Source organism: Thermobia domestica, chromosome 7, assembly GCF_964235325.1.
Source record: "Thermobia domestica chromosome 7, izTheDome1.hap1.1, whole genome shotgun sequence".
Classification (NCBI taxonomy): Eukaryota; Metazoa; Arthropoda; class Insecta; order Zygentoma; family Lepismatidae; genus Thermobia; species Thermobia domestica.
The window spans coordinates 66,441,885-66,467,174 of NC_137460.1; the positions used below are offsets into that span (position 1 = coordinate 66,441,885).

General features: G+C 35.6%; 1 protein-coding gene across 1 annotated transcript in view; it reads right to left on the reverse strand.

Annotated features, from left to right (window-relative positions):
* The window catches only part of LOC145689209 (uncharacterized), a 46,612-nt gene extending 22,566 nt beyond the window's left edge, over positions 1-24,046 (reverse strand). Inside the window, exons 1-4 of the mRNA XM_081763345.1 lie at positions 23,934-24,046; positions 22,859-23,056; positions 20,092-20,242; positions 14,050-14,174 (exon numbers count right to left, since the gene is read on the reverse strand). Of these exons, the coding sequence (XP_081619471.1) occupies positions 14,050-14,174; positions 20,092-20,242; positions 22,859-23,056; positions 23,934-24,046 (587 nt within the window). The remainder of the gene's footprint in view (positions 1-14,049; positions 14,175-20,091; positions 20,243-22,858; positions 23,057-23,933) is intronic.
* Between the last annotated feature and the right edge of the window lie 1,244 nt (positions 24,047-25,290).

Genomic DNA, 25,290 nt, shown 5'->3' on the forward strand with positions numbered 1-25,290 from the left:
TTTTTTTGATCATTCACTCATATGTTGAAGAAAATGACTGGTATACACTGATTTCACTGTTCATGGTTTCTAAGTTTATTCTAAGTCTAAGTTAATTTTATTAGTATAGCGTGGGAAATTCAAGAGCAAAATGGGAATTTCTGCCTCTCGAAATGGGATTTTGTAACGTTTCAGGTTGGCATTACTAGCCACAGTTACAAAAAGTTAAATTTTGTAAACACCAGCGAAGAATCATTTTTAAAAAGTATATATTGAAATGTATTTTTTCGATTAATATTAATTTGCTGTAATTGTATATGCAATAATAAGTAACATTCTGCGAAACAAAGCTCGTTTGAAAAATTTTATTAATACTATAATTTTGAAATCATGGAAAAGGAAAAACAAAATTACATTTTTATTCCCCAAGACTCTTTCATTCTGCTAAGATGTTATTAATTTAAATACGTAGTAAAGAGTTGTATAGTGCTTAGAGATACAGTGATTTTACTCTGTGGAAGAAGAAAAAGAGCATACCTAGTCACAAATCATGTTAGTTGCTTTATCCGTATTTTAAAAATGTAACTTCTGCCAATAAAGGTAAATTGAACTGCAATATTAAAATTGCTGAATCGTTATATTTATTTTAATTTCATTTTGAAGAAACTTCAAAGCCAAAATAAGGGTTTAGCTTACGTTAATGCTCAAGATTTAATTATTAGCAAGAAGATTCAAGTAGAAATAGCCTGTTGAAACACTTTACTTTCTTTTGCACCATCCACTTTTTCCACTTTGTTGTTTTACACCACTGAATAATTCAGTTACGGAACAGATTTACTATTTGCACTTGAATCATACATGTTTGCAGTTTTTCCGAAGTTATTTTTAACTATGCATTTTTGGCTGCTGGACCTCCAGTAATAAAGACTTGTAGTTGGTAACCTTATATACTATACGTACAATGATCCATCAAAAGATGTGTGTCCATTATTAAGTACTTGTGTATAAATCATTATGACTAATTACTTTAACATTTGAAATTACATTATATGCAGCGTTTCGAACGAAATGAAACACATCAATGAATAAAACGAGGTCGAGAAATGCACAAATTTGGATTTTACTTTGCAATCGTGATATATTTAACTTCAGAGTATAAACATGCTAACAATTGAAAAGAGCATTGCGTGAACTCAAACGATTGATAGAGCTAAATTCGAAATTCATACTCAAAAACTAAAATGTAAAGATATAAGCCAAAATATGACTACAATTTGTAAACCAAAACGTTTGAGTGGGAGTATACTTCCTTTTACTCAAATTTAATAGGAATTCATTAGACATTGTTAAATAAACCATTAGGGACCAGAAAATACCAAAATATGTTAGAGAGAAATATTACTACCTCCCAAACTTTGAAAAGTGATCATTCTAAAGTGGTGACGAACAACTGAAATTTGAAAATACGTAATTGCAGCGGATGTTCTCAAAAGTTTGAATGGAATATGTAAGTAAACTCTCAATATTTGACAGAAGTACATCTGAAATTTAAACTCAAACTTTTACAAACAAGCTATTACAAAAAATGTGAGTAGATCACCTTACAAAAGTTTGGTTTACATTCAATATTGGTTCAAACATCTAACATTTGAAGATATATACCATTACAGACAAATATTTATAAAGCATGAATACTACATACTAAAACTTGAACTTATAGACCAGTGGTTCCCAACAATTTTTTTAATGCCTACACGCTTTACTGAACGAATACAAAATTGTGACATACTTGATTTATTATTAATAATAATGATATGAATTATAGTAGAATGAGACTACAATTTTCTATGAAGCAATGAATCTATTAAGCATTATTGCTACCATTGTAGGCGTTGACTGGCGTAATATGTCACAAATTGATTGTAATCAAGTATATAGTGCTTCATAATTTTTAAATTCTGATAGTTTCGCTAGAAATTCTATGGGGCTACAAGACAAATTGGTTCGTACTGGGTAACTACTAGTATAGACCATTACATTTTGGAATTTTTCCTAAAATTTTGGATTGGTCATGTACGCTCATTTGCAAAACTTCGAAATTGGTATTCAACATCTAAAATGTAAATATACCAATCTTTACATACAATTTTTTTCCCAAGAGTGTACTTGGGCATGTGATTCTTGCCGCATTGGACATGAGTACTTTTGAAACTGGTGACAGGCAACTAAAATTTAAAAATAAAATTTACAAGATTTTTAAATAAACTTTCTGGCAAAGTTTTAGGAGAAGACTAGTTGATAATTTTAGAAGAGAAACAACTGTTTAATTCTTTCCAGCAATATTTTTAACATGGAAATCATGAAAGAGAGTATTCAAAAGGCATAATTTCGGGAAAGTTAATATAATATACTCTTGCCAGAAGTGCACGTTAGCCCAGTATATTATTTGGCTCAGGTTTTTTTTTTTTAAAAAAAAAAAAAAAAGATTAGAAGCACGCAAGCAAACTACCGAGCAACGACCGAGAGAAAGAACATGGTCCTAACTTCCAAACTTTACCAATCTTGAGCTTATTTGATGTCATTTTATCTTCAGTAACCCTATTACTACTGATAGATTTGAGGATTTCTATTAAACAAGACATTTTAACATTTGATATCCTCAACCTATAGCTTGCAATATTTAAATGGTACATTTTTATTAACTGCAGTTTTGAGAAACACGAGTAAAATGTTACGTTACTAATCTTATCGGTTTGTTTTCGAATAATGTTTCCTCAAAGAGTAAGTTTACGTCTAAAAAATCCTTTGTGCTAAAAGAAACGTTAAATTTAGTCGACTATAAAAAATGTCACAAATGTAGCCTACTTGATCCCAGATTTCTAGTAACATTTCACCTCTGATTGAAATGTCAGTTTTGAAAGTTAAACAGGTATATTTCATTCTCTATGTAAATTTATTACATATTATAAATGGATAATCATCTAACTAACGTCATTTCAAAAGAGAAGAAAGCTAAATTTTTCTTCGAGTGGCAGCGTTACCAGGCCCGTGCTGGCCCACCGGGACACCGGGACATGTCCCGGTGCGCCCTCCGAAACATCACATTATAGACCTAAATAAACTTTCAAATTATGTTATAGTAAATTCTTAAGGTTGTTATTGGTAAAGAACCCGTGATAAATATAGTGTGCTCTTTACATAAGGCGCCCATTGCGAAACCGCATCAAAGGTAAACTGTTTTAATTATTCTTCTGTACGGCACAATTCTGTACAATGAACACATACTGTTAGTGTTGGTAAAGAACCCGTGAAGAGTACAGTGTGCCCGTTGCGCAAGGCGCCCTTGCGAAACCACAACTAAGATAAAAGGTTTTATTTATTCTTCTATATAGCAACAACTCTGTACAACAAATACATATTATTACTGTTGATAAAGAACCTGTGAAGGGTACAATGCGCCCTTTACGTAAGACGCCCTTGCGAAACCACATCTAAGATAAAAGAGTTTTATTTATTCTTCTGTATAGCAACAATTCTGCATAACAAATACATATTATTACTGTTGATAAAGAACCTGTGAAGGGTACAATGCGCCCTATGCAAAGAGCGCCCTGCGAAGCATCACATTATGCATAAGTGTTTTTAGTTGTTCTTCTGTATATCAGTTCTGTATAGTAAATTCACCCTTATAAAAGGCATTCTGCGAAATATCACATTATAAAAAATCTTTAAATTCTTCTGTATACCAGTTTCTTATCATACATTTATAGTGTTGCTATTGGCAGAGAACATCTAAAGAGTGCAATCACGTTTCAAAAAATATGTATAAAGCCAGTAAAGCAATTAACATGTAGGTCTACTTGGTAAGATAATATAGAAGTATTTCGTGCTGCTACTCATTTATTGCCAAAAAACACTTTCCGAAGCTAAGCGCAATCGATATTGCGCAGTTTAAATAATTCGAGTTTTTTTAAAGCTCTTTATTTACAAATTTGATTGTTCCTGTGTGGTTTAGAGCAGTGTTCGAATTATCAGTGCCTGGTTTTTATAGCGATATTGATTGATAAAAAAATCACAAGAATTAAAAAGTTTTTCTTTAGTAAGCAAAATTTCGCAGTTTAGCTATTTACCTTACTAAACAAATTTGGTTGTTTTAATACATAAAATGGCGCCCATATATGTACAGGGTATAACTTAATTAATATAACAAATGTCGAGAGATGATTCCTGACACCGAGGTAAAACGAAAGGTATACACCAACCTGGATGTAAAAGTTCCTCCTTTAGGCGCCTTGATCACCCGAAAATTTATCGGAAAAATGTACAAACAGCCATATCTCAAGAACAAAACGTCGGATCGAAGTCGGGTAAAAGAGAATGTTCATTATTTTTAGTCGTAGATTTCAATAGTGTATAGTCGGATATAATGCAGTGGCGGCGCAAGGTGACTCCCAAAGAAACTGGAGTATTCCTTTGAGTATTTTATCAAAGGATGAATGAGGAAAATGAACAACAATCAAGTACAAAATTTCAACAATCAAAAATAATAGTACACCGTTCAAGTTAAAAGAACACTTAGGATTCGAAAGAAAGAGAGATATACCAGATTGTGTTTGATCTTTTTTGTCTCAGCACAGAATAAACTCTCGGAAGAAGAATTTAAATGAAACGAAGTCTATAACGTATCACAGTTATATCTTCTAAGCTGATGGTAACGGATGATAAATGAACGGCTTCCTGTCCAAGTTACAAGTGTGTGAAAATAGAAAAATAACTTTGATCCAGATTAGATTTAAAATTATTGTGCATGTAAAGAAACATGTAAAGAAACATAACATGTAGTATCAAAAAATGCAAAGATCATATGTGTTGAACGACTGTACAAGGAATTTTCCACATTACACCTCATTTATAGAGAAGCAAGAGGTAGTAGCCCAGAGACGAGGCGTTTATATCGTGACAGTGACCCTCAAAGGAGATTATATTTTCCTGTATTTTGTCCAAGTTTCCATATTCGTCTTAGAGATAGGGTCTCTTCAATTTCCGCTACAAGACAGCGTACTGAGAGTGATCAGAGACAGTCCTGTAGCAGTAGCCACATGTAGGATGTAAAAATCCACATGCAACTCTAGTGAATGATAAGCAGCAGAGATTTAGTAAGAGCATATGGTTCGGTATGTTGGATAATTTTGTGGTGTGGATATTTATTACCACGCCTGTGTGGAAGTACGTATATTTTATTTTTACGTTATTTTCTCCCAAAATAGTTAGAACATGTGCCTTTGAACATAAGACAGCAGATGTGAAACAAAGCATGACAGTGCATCTGCACATTTTGACAGCAATATGCAGACTATCTAAATGAAACGTTCCCAGATTGTTAGATTGAAGAGAAGGACGTGAGTTATGATCATCTCGTTCGGGAGATCTTAAGTTGACAAAACCAGAGCACCACACAATATGACGTCACTAAATGTGATAGTAAGTTGAGCAGTGTTTGCAACTGATTTGGTGTCAACTTATTCATTTTATACTAGAGTAACAGACCGGTAAAGAAAATATGTTTAAAAATGATTATCTGTTAATGAAGTAATATACTTAAAGAGATATTTGTATATTTGAATGAAAACATAGCATTTCCACACGCGATATTTGATGATATGCTCCGCGAAAGATTTGTTGCCACAAAAATTTGGAGATCCACAATATATAATTGACATAAAAATTAATGATAGGTCTACATCATATTAATATGTGACAGGCCCTTATCCATGGGGTCTAGGGGACTGGCCCCTTTAAATTTTTACGGTACTGGTCCTCTAAAATTTTCACAGTACGCTTGCAAATGAACTATAACAGGGTGCAAAATTTCAAAGTCAGACGCACTCGCCAATCCAAAAATAATGGTCGACAGTATCTATCACGTACAAATTGAGATGTCCCTTCCCCCCAAACGGCCTTTGGTTTGACAAAGAAAGACTTCGTGTTTTCTCTCACTCAGTGACAATTATTTTCTTACGAAACAGAAAATGCGCTGCCCTGTGAGTTCAAGAGAAACCATTCCTACTGAACACTGGTCGCTAGCTCTAAATTTCTAGTCGCCAATTTCTAGTCAAAAATTTGTATGCTGAGCTATAATATGATGATTAACTATAATACGTTTGGATCGGGACTCCCTCCCAAACTTCTACCGGGCTTCCCCTAGATTTTCGGGCTGGCTACCAGCCTAGTATGTAATAAGTGACACGGCCGTAACTTGAGGAGGGAGAGGGCAAATGCTTCCCCAAAGAAGCTCTCCGCCGTTCGAGGGGACCCATTTTAAGACAACATTTTCTTACTCCGTATACGATACGAACATGAAATTATAAATGAAGCATCGAATATGTTCACTATATTACATAAACAAAACAACACATAAAAGGTAAATAAAACAAAAATGAGTCGTGGGCCCATTTCAATAAAAAAAGTTTCTATTAGGGGGCCTAGAAGTAATGTTTATTGTATGGCTTTGATATTTGTCAATATTGCCCCCTTAATTCTTGTCATGTATGGAACGGGATCAAAGGTGTAACTAACGACCCGGGCCCATAAAGAGTAAGAGAAAGATGGAAAGAGGGAGCCCAAGATTAGAGAAACAACTTTTTTCTAGGAGCACCAAATACGCGTATTAATGCTTACTCCCTTCCCAAGAAAACAATCTAAGTTACGGCGCTGGATAAATGGATGCAGGTGTAGAATACATAAACATAAAAACAGTAATTTATGATTAAACGAACGACTGCGTGTAAAAGAGGACTGTACTACTAATTTTTAAAAATTATATAACGTTTACTGTATGTAGAAAACGATGGTGCTGTCCTATTTTATGAGCTTGAATTTGCAAAATTTACGAAAGAAGTATGTAATATATATATATATCTCGGGTTCTGTAGGATTACGGGGACCAAAACTACGTAAAAATACAATGTTTATGGGTGGAATGAGTTTATGTTGCGGAAAGATAATTGATAATGATATGTGAGTAATTTGTGAACTGAGCAGACTGGAAATGCCGTGTGCGGAATGGAAAATTTTGCAATTACGATTTGCTATTAATTAGAATGGACAAATATAACGTGCATTGCGGCGTTCTAACCCGACTTCGCTTGCTAGCGCTCGCTCGTCAATATTTATTTATTTATTTATTTATTGATACAAGTCATGGCCATTACCGGCATCTATGGCCTTAAGCACGTCAGGTTGGAGGGATGACATCCTCGGCGAGCACACAATCACGGCACGGGGGAGGGATATAAGGAACGGATAAGGAAAGAAGCGGACTGAGGGCTGTAAATTAGATACCATCCCGCCATTTACCTGGTGTGGATGAGGAAATCCCAGGAAAAACCTCATTTAGGATAGCTAGCCTGAAAAAGCTGTGACACCTTTTCGACCGACTGACCCTGCCGGAAATCGAGCCCAGGACCAAAGGCGAGAGAATTAGCGACTACTCATGCTCAGCAATACTGTCTGAAACTCTTTAGTTAGTGGTGTGTTTGGCTTTAGGTAGATTAACCTCAAAAACATTTAAGAAAACAGCAATAATTTTCAACAAAAAATGCTTTCTCCCAGTAATCCGACATATGGCTAGTTTTCAAAGCACATACTCAAAAAAAATGTAGGTAGAGTACTCAAAACGGTAGGTTACATGAGTAATTCCTGTAGTTTTTGGAGTTAACGTACAGCAAACGTATAACTGAAAACGCATGTTTTATAATACTTACTTTCCGTATTAGTGTTCCATCTATACGTACTTTCCGTATGAAACAATATAGGCGGCAGGGACGGATCCAGGGGGTGCGATCGGGGCGATCGCCTCCCCCCAGAAGAGGAAACTTTCTTATTTTATATATATAAATAAAACCCATCCCAAAGTTTGGAGCCCTTAAAAGTAGCAGTATGACAACCCACCGCCACCCAAGTAGTCGGTTCTGGATCCGCCCCTGATAGGCGGTCAGTATCTCACATACAAATCGACGCAGAATGTCCATAGTAGAATAGAATATAGCTGCAGAATGTAACATAGGTGATATACGGAAAACTGTTAGATGTCAGACATCCTGCAATGGCATGATGTAACATCTAAGGGCAGTGCGTATGTAGCATATGGATAACATATGCTCCATACTGATTCCTGTAGTAAGCAAGAGGATTTTGTATATTTGTACAATATACCGCTGTCCGGAGAACGGATTTTTCTTAGTGTGCAGTTCATAAGCAAGGGCGCCCATGTTGTGGTTTCCAAGGGGGGCAAGTATAAACGATGTTTCAAATATAGTTTCAAATTTTGCTGTAAGTAATGTAAAAATTCTATTGGGTTTTCAGTATTCCCAAGTACAATTTCCTCTTAGGGGGCAATCGCTCCACCTTGCCCCCCTTGATGGGCGCCCTTGTTCATAAGTAATGCAGTTATGTAAGTGCTGAACCTGTGGGTTCAGTATTTCTTGATAAATGCATTAAATGTTGTGCGTGTAATCCACAACGCACACAGATATAGGCGGGAATTCATGTCACTTAAGGACCTCCCCATTTTAAGGCAGTAATACATGCGAAAATTGTCGATAAGTGATTCGCCTACTTTGATTTTGCGAATAGTTCGTACTATGTGCGACTTTGTCCATGAGGCGTCTAGGGCATGGTCGACGTCAATAAGCTAATAAAACGAAATACTTCAAAAGTTGAAACGGTGGGTGCGTAAACGTAAACCTCGTGTAGCTTAGGTATAGGCTGCATAATTACTTTACTACATCAGTGTTAATGTGCATCCTTAAATTGGGATAGAGCAGTTTCCGCAGTTCAGATAAATAAAACGTGGACAAATTCATATTAGTTTGAAACTCACATTTTTGGATGAAAATAGTGTAATCACGCCTTCTAGACTGTACATGTGTTGGCGCATGCCAGTGATCCACCAGGAACAGGTAAAATTGAGAGGCGCTACAAGAGATAATTGTTCAATACATTTAAAAAAAAATTATGGGTGCACACTTAGTAGTAGTAATAGTAGTAATGATAGTATAGTAGTAGTAAGGCAGTAGTAGTAGTTTAGTAGTAGCCAGGCCCGCAACCAGAGGGGTCCAGGTCCCTCTAAACTTTTTGTGGCCCCTCCAGACTTTAATTCAAAATTTTATTATTAATACAAAAAACACAATTTAGATATTTATAAGATAATTTTAAAGACTTGGCCCCCGTAACATATTCACGGTCCTCCCAAACCTTTGTGGCTGGTTTCGGCCCTGGTAGTAGCAATGATAGTATAATAATAGGCTAGTAGCAGTAGTAGTAGTAGTATAGTAAGGCAGTAATGGTAGTAGTTGAGTAGTAGTAGTTCGAGTTAGGTTAGGGTAGGTCAGGCAGCGAAATAGTCATATTTCAAGTCCCTTGTACATTAGTTTGCAGCCCTGGAATGACGCCATTATGGAGAGTTTCATAGAATTAAAGCAACATCTTATTGCTGTATCTATGTTCACAGATGACTTACGTATTCTGCGTCTTCATAAATAAATTCCCTAAAAATTTGTCTTTCATTCTGAATTAACACCTTTTATCTGTAAATTGTAATTTTAAAAATGTCCACGTATTCTTAATCCTGTTTCTGCCACTCCAAAACACTTACTAAACCTACAAGAGCTGATTCGGTGCTAAAACAAATTGATATATCATGAATGTCAGTACACTTATAAAATAGAACATAACTGAGAAAACCTGAAATTTCAATCTTGATACACGTATCAGTGCGCAGCACGAAATGAGATTTAAAAAAAATCCCGGCGTTCTTCCCGCCTTTGATGGGACAAGCCGCAATTATTTACGCATTATTCAGTGCATTGTTTGTGTATAATCTTGTTCGTTTGTTGAATGTAAAACGCAACTCACACAACCGCTGTAACAACATAATGTGTTTTTTATTGTCCACCAGTACATTAACAAATTCCAGGTATGTCTTAAAATATAATCCACCTTGGCATATTATCTCAGCAGTAATACTGTCAACAGAGCTGCCTTGCTTATGGATACACTGCGCATTAAGTGCTCCAGGGTAGTGACGACATTAAGTAACGTCATGTCCTGTTGCTGTGGTTATGTCAACTTAAGAACTCCCATCTCGTTCACCCTATCTCACGCCACTCGATTTGTTTTTTTCTTTGAGGGGGAGGGGTTGAAACGGCTTTTGTATACAACACCAGCCACGACTGCCGAAGAACTTGTTGCTCGAGTTAATAATCATCTCCGAAATTTCGGATGTGTTTGACCGGACGCCGAAAAAGTTTCTTCGTCGATGTCATCTTTGCAAAGCGGTCAACGGTCGATAATATCAGACTGTGAACTGTTATTCTTCACAATAGTCTCGTGTACACATACCGCGTTGCACACGTACTACACAAGGTATCTCTGAGTAATTCACAGTTGCCCTGCTTTGTACGAAACAGAATAAATCGGTAGTTTGAATCTGTATTTCTTTGTATCATTGTGCAACACGCGCAACAGCTTGTGTTTCGTCGAGTTTCATTGCTTCTGTGCTCGGAATTATTATCTTCCACGGAATTACGTATTACGAAGAGGAAATGGTTTAATGCAGTACTTTCGCCCAAATTTTATTCACATAATTTGTAGGAATCACTGTTGTCATGTGAAGAATCCCTTGTACTCTCGTTTATCATACGTGATCTTTCGCCATCTCACTGTCCTATGCACTGTTGTTATAACATCTAATCTGGATCAAAGTTAATTTTTTCCACTTTAACACACCCTTAACTTGGACAGGAAGCCATTCATTTGTCATCCGTCACCACTAGCCTAGAATATATAATTGTGATACGTTAAAAGACTTCTATTCATTTAAGTTCTTCTTTCGAGAGTTTATTCTGACTGAGACAAAATAGATCAAACACAATCTGGTATATCTCTCTTTCTTTCGAATTTTAAGTGTTCTAATTTGAACGATGTACTATTACTTTTGATTAATTGTACAGAGGTGGACACTTCTAAATGGTACAGCCATATGGAGATTTACGGCTAAGGTGTACCATTTAGAAGTGTCCACCGCTGTACTATTATGTTTGAAATCTTGTGCTTGATCGTTGTTCATTTTCCTCATTCAATGTTTGATAAAAATACTCGAAGGAATATTCCACTTTCTTTGGGAATTACCCTTGCACTGCCACTGCACTAGTTCGATTATACACTATTGGAATCTACGACTAAAAATAATGGACATTCTCTTTTACCCGATTTCGATCCGACATTTTGTTTTTATATTTTTCCGAAAATTTTCGGGTTTTCATAGGTCCGTTTCATGTCGGAGACAGGAATCGCCTCCTGATGTTTACTATATTAATTAAGTTACACTACATATATATAATACGTATTCACGTTTACATGGGCGTCCTTTTCGTGTACTTGTCCACCGCCCTCGTTAGTATCCCAGCACGGCCCTGAGCGTTACGTATTCTGTGGTCATGTAGGACGTAGATGATAACTGATTATACAATTTGAGGAGCTTACTTTCAAAACGCAACATGTCCACTTTCTTTAAAAAATGAGTTATTGATTGAAATGGCATTTCCGTGAGACTTTACACCATATAAAAGCAACAAAATGCAAGTAGTCCTGTTCTGGCCGAAGCTATAGCGGGTTAAAAATGGGGGTATACTTCAAATTGAAACATGTCCGTCAACAGTTTCTGTTCAAAAAGCAATTTGTCTTTAATTGTTGCAAAATGCAACTTGTCCCTTTATATTTTAAAGCTATTCTCGGGTTAAACAATCAAATTGCAGCTTGTCCATATGTTGCGTAATAAATTAATTGGTCACATGGTGTAGGTTATTGGCAACACTGTAGCTATACTGTTGTGTCGCAGTAGTTGGGCTGTGCGGAGGAAACTGTAAGATGGAGGGAAATGTGTTTGTTGGTGAATGCAGTGAAGGCAGCAGAAAGAAATTGAAAAGAGGACGTAAGAGAGAAAAGGAAAAGGAACGAAAGTATGTAGACCAGGATCCACATCTAATGAACTTTCAACCAAAATGCAGTCACATTAACAAGCGATTTCAATGCAGAAGCATACCAGCATACGATTTAAGGCAAGCTAATATGAAAATATATAAACGACCACAGAAAACGGAGCAAGATATACTCCTTTCAACATTTTTACATGTAAGCAATCCTAAGAGACATTCGAAAAAGAAGAGACCAAATCAACTTCACGTGCGTTATCGTGTGCCAACTTCAAAGGGGTTGAAGTATGTGTGTGCATCGTTCTTCGTCAGTTTATTTGGTGTAATTTAAAGGAGAATTTTGACTATTGCGCAAACCATGATGAAGGGGGACCCGATCAGCGAAAGAAGAGGAAGGGATAGAAAAACGAAACAATTTACAGGTAAAAGGTTAAAGGTGATTGAGTTTATATCAAAACTGAAAGCAAACGAATGTCACTATTCTAGAAAGAAGTGTAAAAGACTTTATGTGTCATCCACATTAAGCATACGAAAATTGTGGAACTGGTACAATGAAAGTGTAGAGGTTGATTATAAGGTAACGGAGAGTTTTTTCGTAAGATATTCGTCACAAAATTCAACATTGGTTTTGGTACTCCAGCAAGTGATGTGTGCAGTTTTTGTATGCGCTTATTTTCAGATGGTTGCTCGGGACAGAATAAAAATACGTCTGTAATACACGCACTTCTGCTCTGATTGTTCAAATGGGCACCTTCTCACATTAGACGCATTGTGTTGCATTTTCCAGTGCGTGGTCATTCATACCTACCTGCAGATCGCGTTTTCGGTCGTGTTGAAAGAGAACTGAAAAACATGAAGAAATATTACTGCCTGAGGACTATAATAATATATATTTAAAAACGGGGAAGGTGCGATATATTATTAAGAACTGGAATGTGAAAGATTACAAGCAGTTGACCGAATATTTTAGGAAAGTTGACGGCATCAGTGAAGTGAAGAGAATCATATTGACGAAGGACATTGAAACAGATAATGTGAAGCTCTTGATCAAAATGGAACCCACGTTCAGGTTTGATGATCCTTCCAAACAATTCTCCTTAGTATTACGGAGAGGAAAACGGATGGCATCTGTACAGGAACCAGACGAACTTTAATGCAAGAGCCATTTGAAGCCAGAAAAGATTGCCGATGTCAAGAAATTGCTTAACCTCCAATTTGGAACGGAATGGTTGAAGATTGAAAAGTTAAAATGGTATTGTGAAATACTACAGGTTGGCACTACAACATGTAATCCAGAAGAGGAATGTAATTGCCTTGATGATGACCTGGGAGTTCGCATTTGGAGATGTAAAAGTTTTGTTATACTCAATAAGTAACATTAGTTTTTACACAGACATTGATGTTACTTTCACGGAAAACATGTATTTGCCACTGAAGCATTTTTATATCAATCACCTCTTTTGTGTTTTTGAATCTTGTAGCCTATTTGTACGATTTCGGTATATTAACTTTGTGTAGCAATAAAAAACATTACTATAAAAAAGATAATAACAATCATAATGTTTATGTACAAAACGTACAAACTTATCTTTAAAATAGAGGTAACATAATCATCCGAACAGAAGAGTCAATGGTTGAAAGGCTATTCAGCTTACGTTTTATGACTCACTTGACGTTATTTTCAAAATGCAACAAGTCCTTGACTTTGGGTCAAAATGCAACTTATCCAGACAACAATGCTCCGTAAGTCACTTTATTCTTGAGGCAGGATTATTTTCCTTTCTACTGGTTACTTCTATCATCGATATCTCCAAATATAGCCAACAACTTTCGTTCCAGGTATATCGATAGTTGAGATACACGTTTTTCGTGAATTTCTCGAAACGAAACATAATGGACAAACTGCATTTTGAAAGTAAGCTCCTCGTTTGATATTTTAAAAGTTTATCACTTTTTGCACAAATGATGCAATGATTATATGGAAGATAAAGTACGTTAGTGAAAATAATGTTACAAATTTGAAAGTATAACACAAATCAGAGAAGACTAAAAGCCAACATAGAAACAGTTGTCTTACCTTACAATTTTAGCCAGAAGAGAGTTATATGTAATAGAAGGGCCATAAATAGTATTAAGAACGTAACCATTATATGGGTTCATAGTTTGCATATCCATTACGGTAACTTTGGGAGGCTTTTGGACCTAAAACAAACAAACCTTAATATACTTTGAAACAATACATTACCAAAAACGATTTTTTCTATAATCAGTTAACAAAAATGATTTAAAGTTTACGATATACTATGTTAAGACGTTTTAAGTTTAAAGTGGCTAAAACATACGTAAGGGGTACCCCAAAAGAAACCGGAATAGCATTGTGATGGGCGGAGCTTCTGTAGTATGCATTTATGCTGCTAGGCGTATATAGTGCAACTCATTGTCAATTCAGTGCCGCTTGTGTTGTTTACCTGGCTTGTTGTGTTCATCTGCAGTGAGTGTTTTTGCTAGCGCTGTTGTGTTCTTGTTTCGTCTTCTTTCTGATTCAGAGTTTGTTCAGCCAGGTAAGACGGCCAATCAAACCTTTTATTTGGAAGTGTTAAGAAGACTACGCAACAGTATTCGTCACAAAAAAAAACCGAGTTGGGGCAGACAGGAGACTGATTCGTCCACTACGACAATGCACCCGCAAACACAGCCATCTCTGTTTGCCAGTTTTTGGCTAAGAATAACATGGTTCCGCCGCCTCACGCATCTTACTCGCCTGACCTCGCTCCGTGCGACATTTTCTTACTTCCACGCATGAAAAGAGGCATGAAAGGACACAGATTTGACAACATTGAAGAGGTCAAGGAGAAAAACAGGTAGGAGCTGTCAGCTATTTCTCAAGATGACTACAATGTTTCGAACAGTGGAAGCAGTGTTGGAACAAATGTATTAGTTGCAATGGAGAGTATTTTGAAGCGGATAAAGTTGTTCTGTAAAAAGTTTGAAAGTATAGCTTTTACACAATAATTCCGTTTCTTTTGGGTACCCCCGTGTTCTTCTTGATATGTAGCTTATACTTAGGTATAAAAATATGAAGTAGGATAGAAAAAAGTAAAGAACTCTATTTAACCTAGGTGTCATTTTACTGTTCAAAATTCTATAGAATAAAAAATGTTTGCTTTAGTTAAAGATAATGCTACAAAATGGTGCCTGAATTAATGACGTATACGTGAATTAATGATCTTTTAATATAAGCTTTTGAAATATCGTTCATGTGTGTTAGTAGTATAGCCTGTAGAGATCAAACTTAGCCCCTGTAAATGAAGTGGCGATGAGGTTTCTATTTAACATAACTAGCGCGGCTTAAGAATGCGCTTAAAATTAGGTATAAATGGTAGGAAAAGAACTAAAGTAAAATCTTGTTGGTACCCTGCTGGGGGTTTGATCTGGCTCCCAAATTGCAACTAACACGTACTTTTGGGACCAGTAGTTGAACTGGTAGATCAACACGTAAAATTGATTTAAACATCTTTGAAACTATATCCCCTCCCTGGATTCTACGGGCTTTTCAACAATGATTAGACTCGACGAGGTTGTGATCGAGTCGTGGGCTCCGGTACTTTGTGAAAAATATGTGTGAGCTTATCTTAACGCGCCGGAACAAAGACTGCAATATTGGTAGACTTCATGAGGTTCCTTCACTATTACATATAATTAACAGATGGGTCTCGAACCATTGTACTATTAGGCGTATGTCGTTTCTCTTCCTCGGATGGATGACATTTTTGTGTTTAGCATATATTTTCGAACAAATATTAGAAGGAAAAAAGTGTTGTTGAACACATGAGTTCTTCTATCATGTGCTTCTTAATTGGATTTATTAATGGGTGGAGGGGTTTACTAGCACAAAAGACACCAATGAAAAGCCAGAGCAAGATTTTCAAATTTTCGTATTTAGAGGTACCATAACACCTGATAGATTTAAACATTTCCTGAAATACTGTTTTGAGAATAAACTTAAGAACTTGAATTCATACACATACAGTCATACCAGCTGTAAAGCTGAGAGGGTTTTACAAATCCTAAAATGTTTGAAAAATGTGTTGAGAAACAATGACGTGTGATTAAGTCATGGATTGGATGTGATATCAATTATATGGTATTTCACATTATTCAGGAAAATTACCCTCAACTGCAAATATGCGGTAATATCGCGTAGTCCGCTAGAGGGTTCTGTGTTTAAGTTTTCTTCAACTTCAAACTCTAAGCTTTTAACAGTGTTATTTGGGCCTGCCAAGCAGTGTTTGTGACAAGTTCAAGCTGAATGGATAAACATTATAATGTATCCATCTTGCCTTTCTCATGAATTGTGTATTCGTGTTGTGTAAATCAAATCATATTTTACACTTAGAACTTTTAAAACATACAGTCCACTTATTTGTTAATACATTGTTTTAAAATAAGACCTCATTAAAACATATTTAATGACAAACTCTGTGTTTACTACAAATTTATTCATATGTGCAAACCAGAATACCTATGTTTGATGCACACATTTTAATGGTCCTGTTCGGGCCGCAGGAGAAAATGTTCAGAAAGTGACATGAGAGACAATGAATGCGTTTTGACCATTATGCTTTTGACAGTGTTGTGATTTTTGTGAACCATCATGGAGACTTTAGTGATAAAGAAGCGGACTTTCAAACAAAAAAAGAAAAAAAGAAAACGCTCGCGGAAAAAGCAGTTGCCGCCTAACAGCAACAGATATCAGTGCTATTGTGGTGCATCAAGTCAAAGTCAAGGAACTCCGACGGAATTGTTCAAAGCACCTGGAAGACATTGCGGCCATCTCCACGGATGGACAGTTCGAGGAAGAACAAGAGGAGTTGTCGAAGATTGATAATAAGATAGTGCAAATGTGTGTGGCACTTAGAGATCTAGAAATTCCGCAAGATACTTCAGCGTCCTCTTCGGAACTGCAACGAAGTGAAGTGAAATTGCTACAGATAAAGCTGTTTACATTTACAAGCAACTTATTTGAACGTTTGTCTTTTCACGATGCTTTTGGAACGCCAGTACATAATAATGATAAATTATATGGTACGCAGAGATCACAGTACCTAAAAACAACTATCTTAACTACAGTGGTCCCGATTATCCGAGTTTCGATTAACCGAGGTTCCGTGTTATCCGAGCTTAATCGAAACAAAGGAGGAACATATTTTAAAACCTAATCTGGTTACAACGAAAATTAAACAAAACACAAGTGGAGCTGGCGTAAAGATAACGTCCACACCTGACGTGGCCACATTTTGTTTGTTCAGTGTGACTTTGGAAATATTTATTGGAAGATCTAGAAAATAACAATACAGTTGTCGAAAGCCTAAAGTAGGTTAATGTAAAAGACGTCATTTACTGGCAGACAGAATCTTGGGATAATGTGAAATAATCTATCGTTCTAAAAAGCTGGAACCATATTTTGCCAAATATTGATAGCACAAGGATGACATAAAACCAAAAATCTTCAAATGATGTAGAATTAGTAGATTTCTTAAACAGGCTACAGGTTACAGAGGTAGTAACAAAAGAAAGATGTGAGTGGTTGGATGCGAGGTGATAAACAGTATGAACTTTCTGATGAGACCATTCTAAATTTGGTGACACACGATAACAGTTCGAATGACGAAGATGAAAATAAAATGGTAAATGTTGAACGAATCAGTCACACGAATGATTTGATCACGATCAAGTAGGTACAGCTCTGAGTCAAACAGCAAGGTGACACGGCACCAGCTGATATTATAATGTTACGACGTCTGTGCAATTTAGCGGCCAAGAAACGAAACAGTTTAATGGAGCAGAAAATTACGAAAAACTTCTTTTAAAAGAATTATTTGTGTATGCTAAACAGTGCCTTATTTGTATTGTGTTTTACTTACGTACGTTTGTATGTATGATACTGTATGTTAAATAAAAATTATAAATATAGTAGTAATAAAAAACGTAAATCATTAAAGAATAATAACAAATACTGCACAAAATTTTCTATGTATCCATCCGTGTTAACCGAGTTATTGCTTATTTGAGTTAGATCCGGTCAACATTAGCTCGAATAATCAAGACTACTGTACTTCAGACAGTTCAAACTACGGATAGCAATATACAAAGACGCATAGGAATTTTGAAAAAAGCGGTATCGCAATATGCGCGAAATTGTGAAATCTCAAACTTGTAATCACGCAACGAGTAATTCACCAGGAATCATCAGTAGTGTTGCGCAAGTTAAACGACATCACAATGAAATGTGCTAAATCCTTATGTATATAAGAGCTTGAACAACCAGTGCAAGCACTAGGATGCCATCCTACTTTGCCACACTGTGAACACAGAAAATCGCGAACACAGAGGGAGGTTTCGCTCAATAACAATGAGCAAGCATCTCTTGACAAGTTGGTGGCTTTTGTCGACAATAGAGCCCACACTCTGGCTGTGTCAGCTCATGGTAAATTGTGTCAGTATGAGTGTATGTGTGTGTGTGTGTGTGTGTATGTGTTTGTGTAATTATATTGATCATTTTGTGTAATGATATTGATAATTGTAGCCTAGAGCCCTTAAGGCATTCTGTCAGGTCCTTTTTTAACTTTCAACTGCATTTCATGTTCTTGTTTGATCTTCTCATTTCCGGAGATTTTATGATGTATAAATTGTTATTTAATTCCAGTAATATAACTTTAGTCATTTATCCTTTTATTGAGACCATATATTTCTCTGGAAATTTTGGTCTTGTCCTATGCTCGTACATTCGTGCCCGTTTCGAATATATTACTATTATTAGTATACTTACAGCCTATAAATCCAGCATTAATTACAATATGAAGGTAGTTTCTTAATACCATGCGGAAGTCCATTTATTGGGTAGTTAGCACGTTACAAGACGTCAGAACTTGTTTGGCCTGTGATACTATATTCACGAAATATTGTGATGAAGAATGGATAGATAAATAATTACTTTCAAATATTACTGTAATTATGTATGCATAATGAAACTTTAATTTCGTCCCTTCTGGCTGTGTTAGTGGCACGGGCGTCTCTGGCGGGGGGACGACGGGGACGCGTGATCCAATATTTTGAAGTTCAAAATATTCAATATTTTATTCTAATTTAATTTATTTACTAACGACAGAATAACATATAGATAATAATAATTATATTTATTTGGAATATGATATTCATTCTGTGAAACGATTATAACAGAGTTCTTGATATATACCTCAGGGAGTCCGTGAAGATAAGCAGAAAGGTAACAAATAGAATCGCAGATGATAAACAGGTGGGGCTAGGTAGTACCATTTAAATCACTTTCTTTGATGCCCCCCCCCCCAAATTTTACATGCCAGAGACGCCAGTAGTTAGTGATATTACTTCAGAGGGATTTTACACTTAAAATTTTATGATTATGAACTAATATGCGTGAAAGCTTAAACCTTATGTTTTTGTCAGTATTGATTGTCTTTTCATAATTGCTTGCATAATATCTTAATTTCTGTCTTTTAACAGGATAACTAATAGTAAGAAAGTTTTCTCTTTGCGTTGATTGATGAATAATCTACAAGCGTAAAATATAAATGTACCTAGAAGTCATTCAAGTGCATCTGGTTCTTACATTTTGATTCCTGACACCAGCTTAGCTTTTCATGAAGTAATCATTTAAAAGTTAAATAAAAGTTCAGCTGACATGTGGAAATAAGGAATTCTAAATTTCTAAAATTAGAAAGTAATAATTCCTAAGATTAAACTCAATGCATTTTAAACAGTTTAATGTTACAATTAGCTCAAATCTCCCAGTCATAATTATTGATATTGAAGTTATACAATTAGTAGATTTTTCATAGTCTCAGGAAAAGAAATGTTTTATTTATTCACAAAACACTCTTAGAGATACAAAGATATAGAGATCATAATATCTAATGATTTAAAGTTATAAATTTATTAAATAGTCACGGCGTCAGAGATACCTTATTTTTAAAAAGGATATCAGAAATTTGTACTTTTCAATTGAAATTCGTCATAGCACTTGATTTCGGTAAATTCACTTAATAACTTCAAATAAATCAGTACTTGAACAAGAACTTACCTTATTTTGTACTTCAGTTAAGTTAAGATTTGCAAGTGTTCCATCGGCCTCATACTGAAGGAAATTCTTGAATGTAAATGCACTGACGTGCGCTACTTCAGATAAAAAATTCTTGTAGTATTTTTTCTTTCGCTTATCGTCTCCAAATATCCTTCAAAGAATAGAGTGTTAACGTACATAATGTTGATATATGAAATTGTTTCTATTTCTAAGTACTAGTTTGGGGGTGTATTGCGAGAGGTACAATAATTAAATGTCATAAATCAAACGTAAAGGAATTGTAATAGAGTTTAATTCTGAATGCGAGTTTATGCGTCTGATAATGAATTGCCTTATGCACTTGGAAAGCCAGCCTAGCACAAACAGATTTCTCTAACACATACCTGGTAAGTTCTGATAAGGATGAATCTTCCAATTACATGCTTTTAATTACTGCTAAGCTCCAACCCTGACATAGTTCTTGTTGGTGGTGAATTATTACCTCGGAAACAAGAGTATTGATGACTAGTAGTCCTTTACTAGTCGTATAGTGGTTATGCGGAACACCCACTGTTTCGGCGGTGTTAAACTTGAAAAGAGTAGAACTTTTCGTTATGACCATGATGACGATAGACAGAGATGCTGAACCAACTCCATGAAATACCTAAACTGCATAAATTCCCAGATCTGTCTCTTTCTTGAAATTACCTAATATTTTATATCAAAATCTTTACTGACGTTGATAATCTAAAAGCTCAAAGACGTGACGTAAAGCCGCGTGCAGTAATCGAAGTCCGGGTCCCAGAAGTTCCAGAACTAATTTCGGAATTTAGAAATAAAGAAGTATGTCTGTGCTAGCTTTTCGTAATAAGTTCAATTATGTAGATAAAGCTGTCATAAGAGCATAAGACTAATTCACAGACATGATTTTTTTTTAAAGCTAGCCAACGGCTAGCACCCTGTTAGAGGGTTACGCCCTCTTTTAGGTAAGGGAAATTGGAACAATTATTGGATTAAGGATAATGGTTGGTCTAAGGACATGATTTATAACAGAGTTTATATAATAATATAATTCTTCATTAACTATAAATGAGAATCAGGTTTAACTCAATCAAAATCTAAGATTGGTACTACCACAATAAATATCACTAAGCATTTTGACATATTGAATAAGTGACTTTAAAAGCTTGAAATGCATGTAACGGGAAATATTAAATATACACAATTTTAAAATCAAAATTTGATTGAGTAACATATATTTATAAATATCCTTGTAAGGCAACGGATGAGGCATGTTTAAAATGTCAGAAAAGTTAGTTTACTGTATGGAATAATCTAACAAAATCCTTACACTCTACCTAAAAACCAACAGGCCAACATAGTATTGCCAAAGTCCACGAATATGATTTATCTTCTGGAAATACTGTTTTTTTTAATTCCATTTGCTCCATTATCAAATTTAATATATTTTTATTTAGGGTTTCGGCATAATTTGCAGTTGGCAGATTGGACTGAACGCCAGCTCCTAAACCAGCCATATTTATGTCATTCGACACACAAAATTGGGTGTAACACATATTCCAGGCTGAAGATTTGGGCCAGTTTCCTGTTTGACCATCGTTATTTCTGATACTTAAAACCGCGAATACTAACTACTACTACTCCTAGTACTAATACTAACTAAACAAATATTTACCGAACTAAATGAACATAAATTAGTGGATATGACCATACAGCTTTCATTCCTTTCAACATTCGTTCGAAATGTACATTACTGACTAACACAGCGAATATACTGCATTATTTTGAATGTGTTTGATATTTTCACTTACTTGAAAACCGTATTCGTAATTTACAATTACTGTACTATCCTCCTTTCTCTTAAGTATTGCTACTACAAACCAGAATACTCATTTTACAGTTTATTTCATTCAAACTAACTTCATGTTTCATCACCACCTTGTCAAATCATTTTAAAAAGGTGTTGTTGCTGCGTGATAGTAGTCGAAATATTTAACATAATTAAACCTAGTCTTTCCTCTAAGTTTAACGTCCCACGACTATGCCCCGAGGCCAAGGTAGACGGTGACGATGGTAATGAATGAAAAGTTAGAATTAAAAATGGGAGGAAGCACTAGAACCCTAAGAAAACCATTCATTACACACGATTATTGTCCACAACAAAGCCCTTTTGGCGAGAGCTGCGATAGAATCAGGGACCCCATACACAAGAGGTGAGCGCTCTACCATTGAGGCTTCGCGACCCCCAACTTAGAATATTGTAGCGATAAAAACTATAATCCTTTAAATAACTAACAGCAACTTAGTGCAACATGCAATATAATTATATATCAAAAATGATGTATATAATTAATCACAGGTAATTTAATGTTTAGCTCCATAGATTTAGCTCGCTGGGCCGCAGATTGTATTTCAAACTAGGGACAAGATGGCGCCCCGAGGTCTCGCAATCCGACTTTCCTTTCTGTGTTAAATTATACCAAAACAGTTACTTATTTAATAACAGTTACTTAAATTATAATATTATTATTATATTTAAAATCAATATCAAAATGTGTTTATAATATAGTGTACAGTATAAGTTTAGGTTTAGAGTATGTCAAAATACATTTAAGAATTAGTAGGCCTATATTGGGAAAATATGAAATATTAAAATTGAAAAAAAAAAAAACAGAAACAAGGTATCATACTATTTAGCTACATAATATTTTTCTCCGAAGGTAAAGTATATGTTTCCATTAAAGACTTATTACATTTTCCTACTCACCCAGTAATGATCTTGCTCAAGCTTTGTGCCAAAAACTTCGGAGGAACAAGCGTAGTAGCAGGTAAAGGAACTATCCACTCATTATAACTTCTTTCTATTGTGACAACAACGGGGTTCTCTTGGAATTTCTGCCACGATTTGAGAATGAGAAAACACGTAAAGATGATGCACAACATAAAAAGTATGACCCATAGCAATCTGTAATTTAGAAGTAATACTCGTCATTGATGAAATTTCAGTAAAATACGAGCTACGTTCTTACATATTTATGTGGTATTACGCGCATACACTTTAGGATAATTTAGTTAAGTTTACATATACAACTTTTATGACTAAGATTTATTTCTTGTTTAAATAAGTAATACAACCAAATGGTTAATAGTAAACTTTTTAAATAGTGCTTGTATAAATACATTCAAGAACCTGTCCACATATAGCCTAACTGAAATGATATTTGCACTACAAAAGGTGTCGTTAGAGGGCGTGCTGATATTAGATTCAAGGTCTTAGCACAGTAGCCCAAGGGAAGGCAGACCGATGGCAAAGTCTTTAATGGGAATGTTGTTATTATTTTACGGTCATTAGACAATATCCTGACTGAGTTTAGATCGGCGTGGTCTAGATCGGTTTCTATCCTTTAATTAAAGTAGTACTTTAGGAGTATGGCTGTTCTATTATGTAAGATTTAAAATCTGCATCAGCAATACCATGCAGCCATGCCAATAGGAGCCATGAAGCGCTAATTATGCAGTTGAGTTGCTTCGAACGTGTTTATGACGGTAACAGATATTGCGAGATGCCGGATTGTCGTTTCTCAGAATTCCCGCTATTATTATTTGCGAACAGTTAACGGTGTTTCTAATGATAGGCGTGCTTTCGAAGTTCGTGCAATGCATCGGGTAGTACTTGGACAGAGAGATCTTTCATGCTACCCTAACTGAAAAAAGGGCGACCTTTAGTGCAACCTCCAGCAATTGTCACCCACATGTGAGCAAATGAACACCAAATAATAATGTATTGTTCAGGAAAGGCCAGTGGTTCATCTTTCCCTTCTTACAATAACCTTGACACCTACCCGTCATTGAGAACGTCTTCGGTGATGTCCCAAACGTAATGGCAACGCGTATTCATGGTCCTCACATGGAGCTCACTGGGAAAGTACAGCGTCTGTTCACACTCACGATTCATCGTGCGCTGAAACAGCGTTGGTGTGTCACGAAGACAAAATATCAGTAGATCTAATTTAAAATATCTGTAGAAGTCCCTATTTTAAACAAAAAACCTGGAGGAAAATCTACAGGGGCGGAGTTATTGGGGTCTGGCTCCTACTCGAATGCTTGCCCCCCAGTAGCCTCTCAGTAGTGGGGATATTTATAATTAAAAAAATCGAGAGAGGTAGTACAGGTTTGATGAATAATTTGTGTATATGTGCTGATCCTTATATATATATATATATATATATATATATATATATATATATATATATATATATATATATATATATATATATATATATACCTAAGTATATAGTGTGTTCATCTATTATGTAACCAAAATCCATTGGTGACATTCTATTACCTAAACAAAAAAGAAAAGCCAGTATGGACATAGGGCGAAAACCGGGAATGCCGAAAACGAGGAAAGTGTAACTTTAAGGCTGCCTAGCTCGGAAAGTATAAAACATATTAAAGATAGTTACAGAAATATCGCAGGAAGTAGTACACTTTCTATCTAAATATCCATGTTTCCGAGTTAGGTCGTACTGGCGCAAAGAATGTTATAGAGCGAGCTGTGGTATCGGAAGACTGATTTAACCACAGATAAGAACAAATAAGATATTTTTATAGAAAAAGTCTAATTATCGGTTTATTAAGCTCTTATGTCATGTAGGCGATAGGGGTCCCGGGTTCGATCCCAGCGCCCGCCAAGTGAACTTTGTGGTGGACAAACACCGTGTGCGTGGGTTTTCTCGGGGTTCTCCCGTTTCCTCTCACTTTATTCATTAAACCATTTCATTCATTACTCATCATTACCGTATCCTTTAGCCTAACTGGCATAATCGTGGGACGTAAAACTCAAAGATTTCATTTCATTTTTCTTATGGCATGTATATCATTATTTTGTAAATTTCTCACTGCAACTAATTGTAATATATGTAATTATGCAACCACACATAACAAAGTTTAACATCAAATAAAAGTGGTTGATAACACTTGAAAACCAAGATCTACCACTAAATATCATTTGACAACAGTGATCTAAGCAAGTGAAGGGTCATATATACAAAAGATGATAAACAAAATGAAGAGATACAGAAATCCGAAATGGTATGGAAACGAACATCAAGGCAAGGGATTCGAAAAACTATTTACCGAAGAGCGAGTGTAGCATGGTACCTTCACTGACATCTCACTTTTTCTATCTAATAGTAG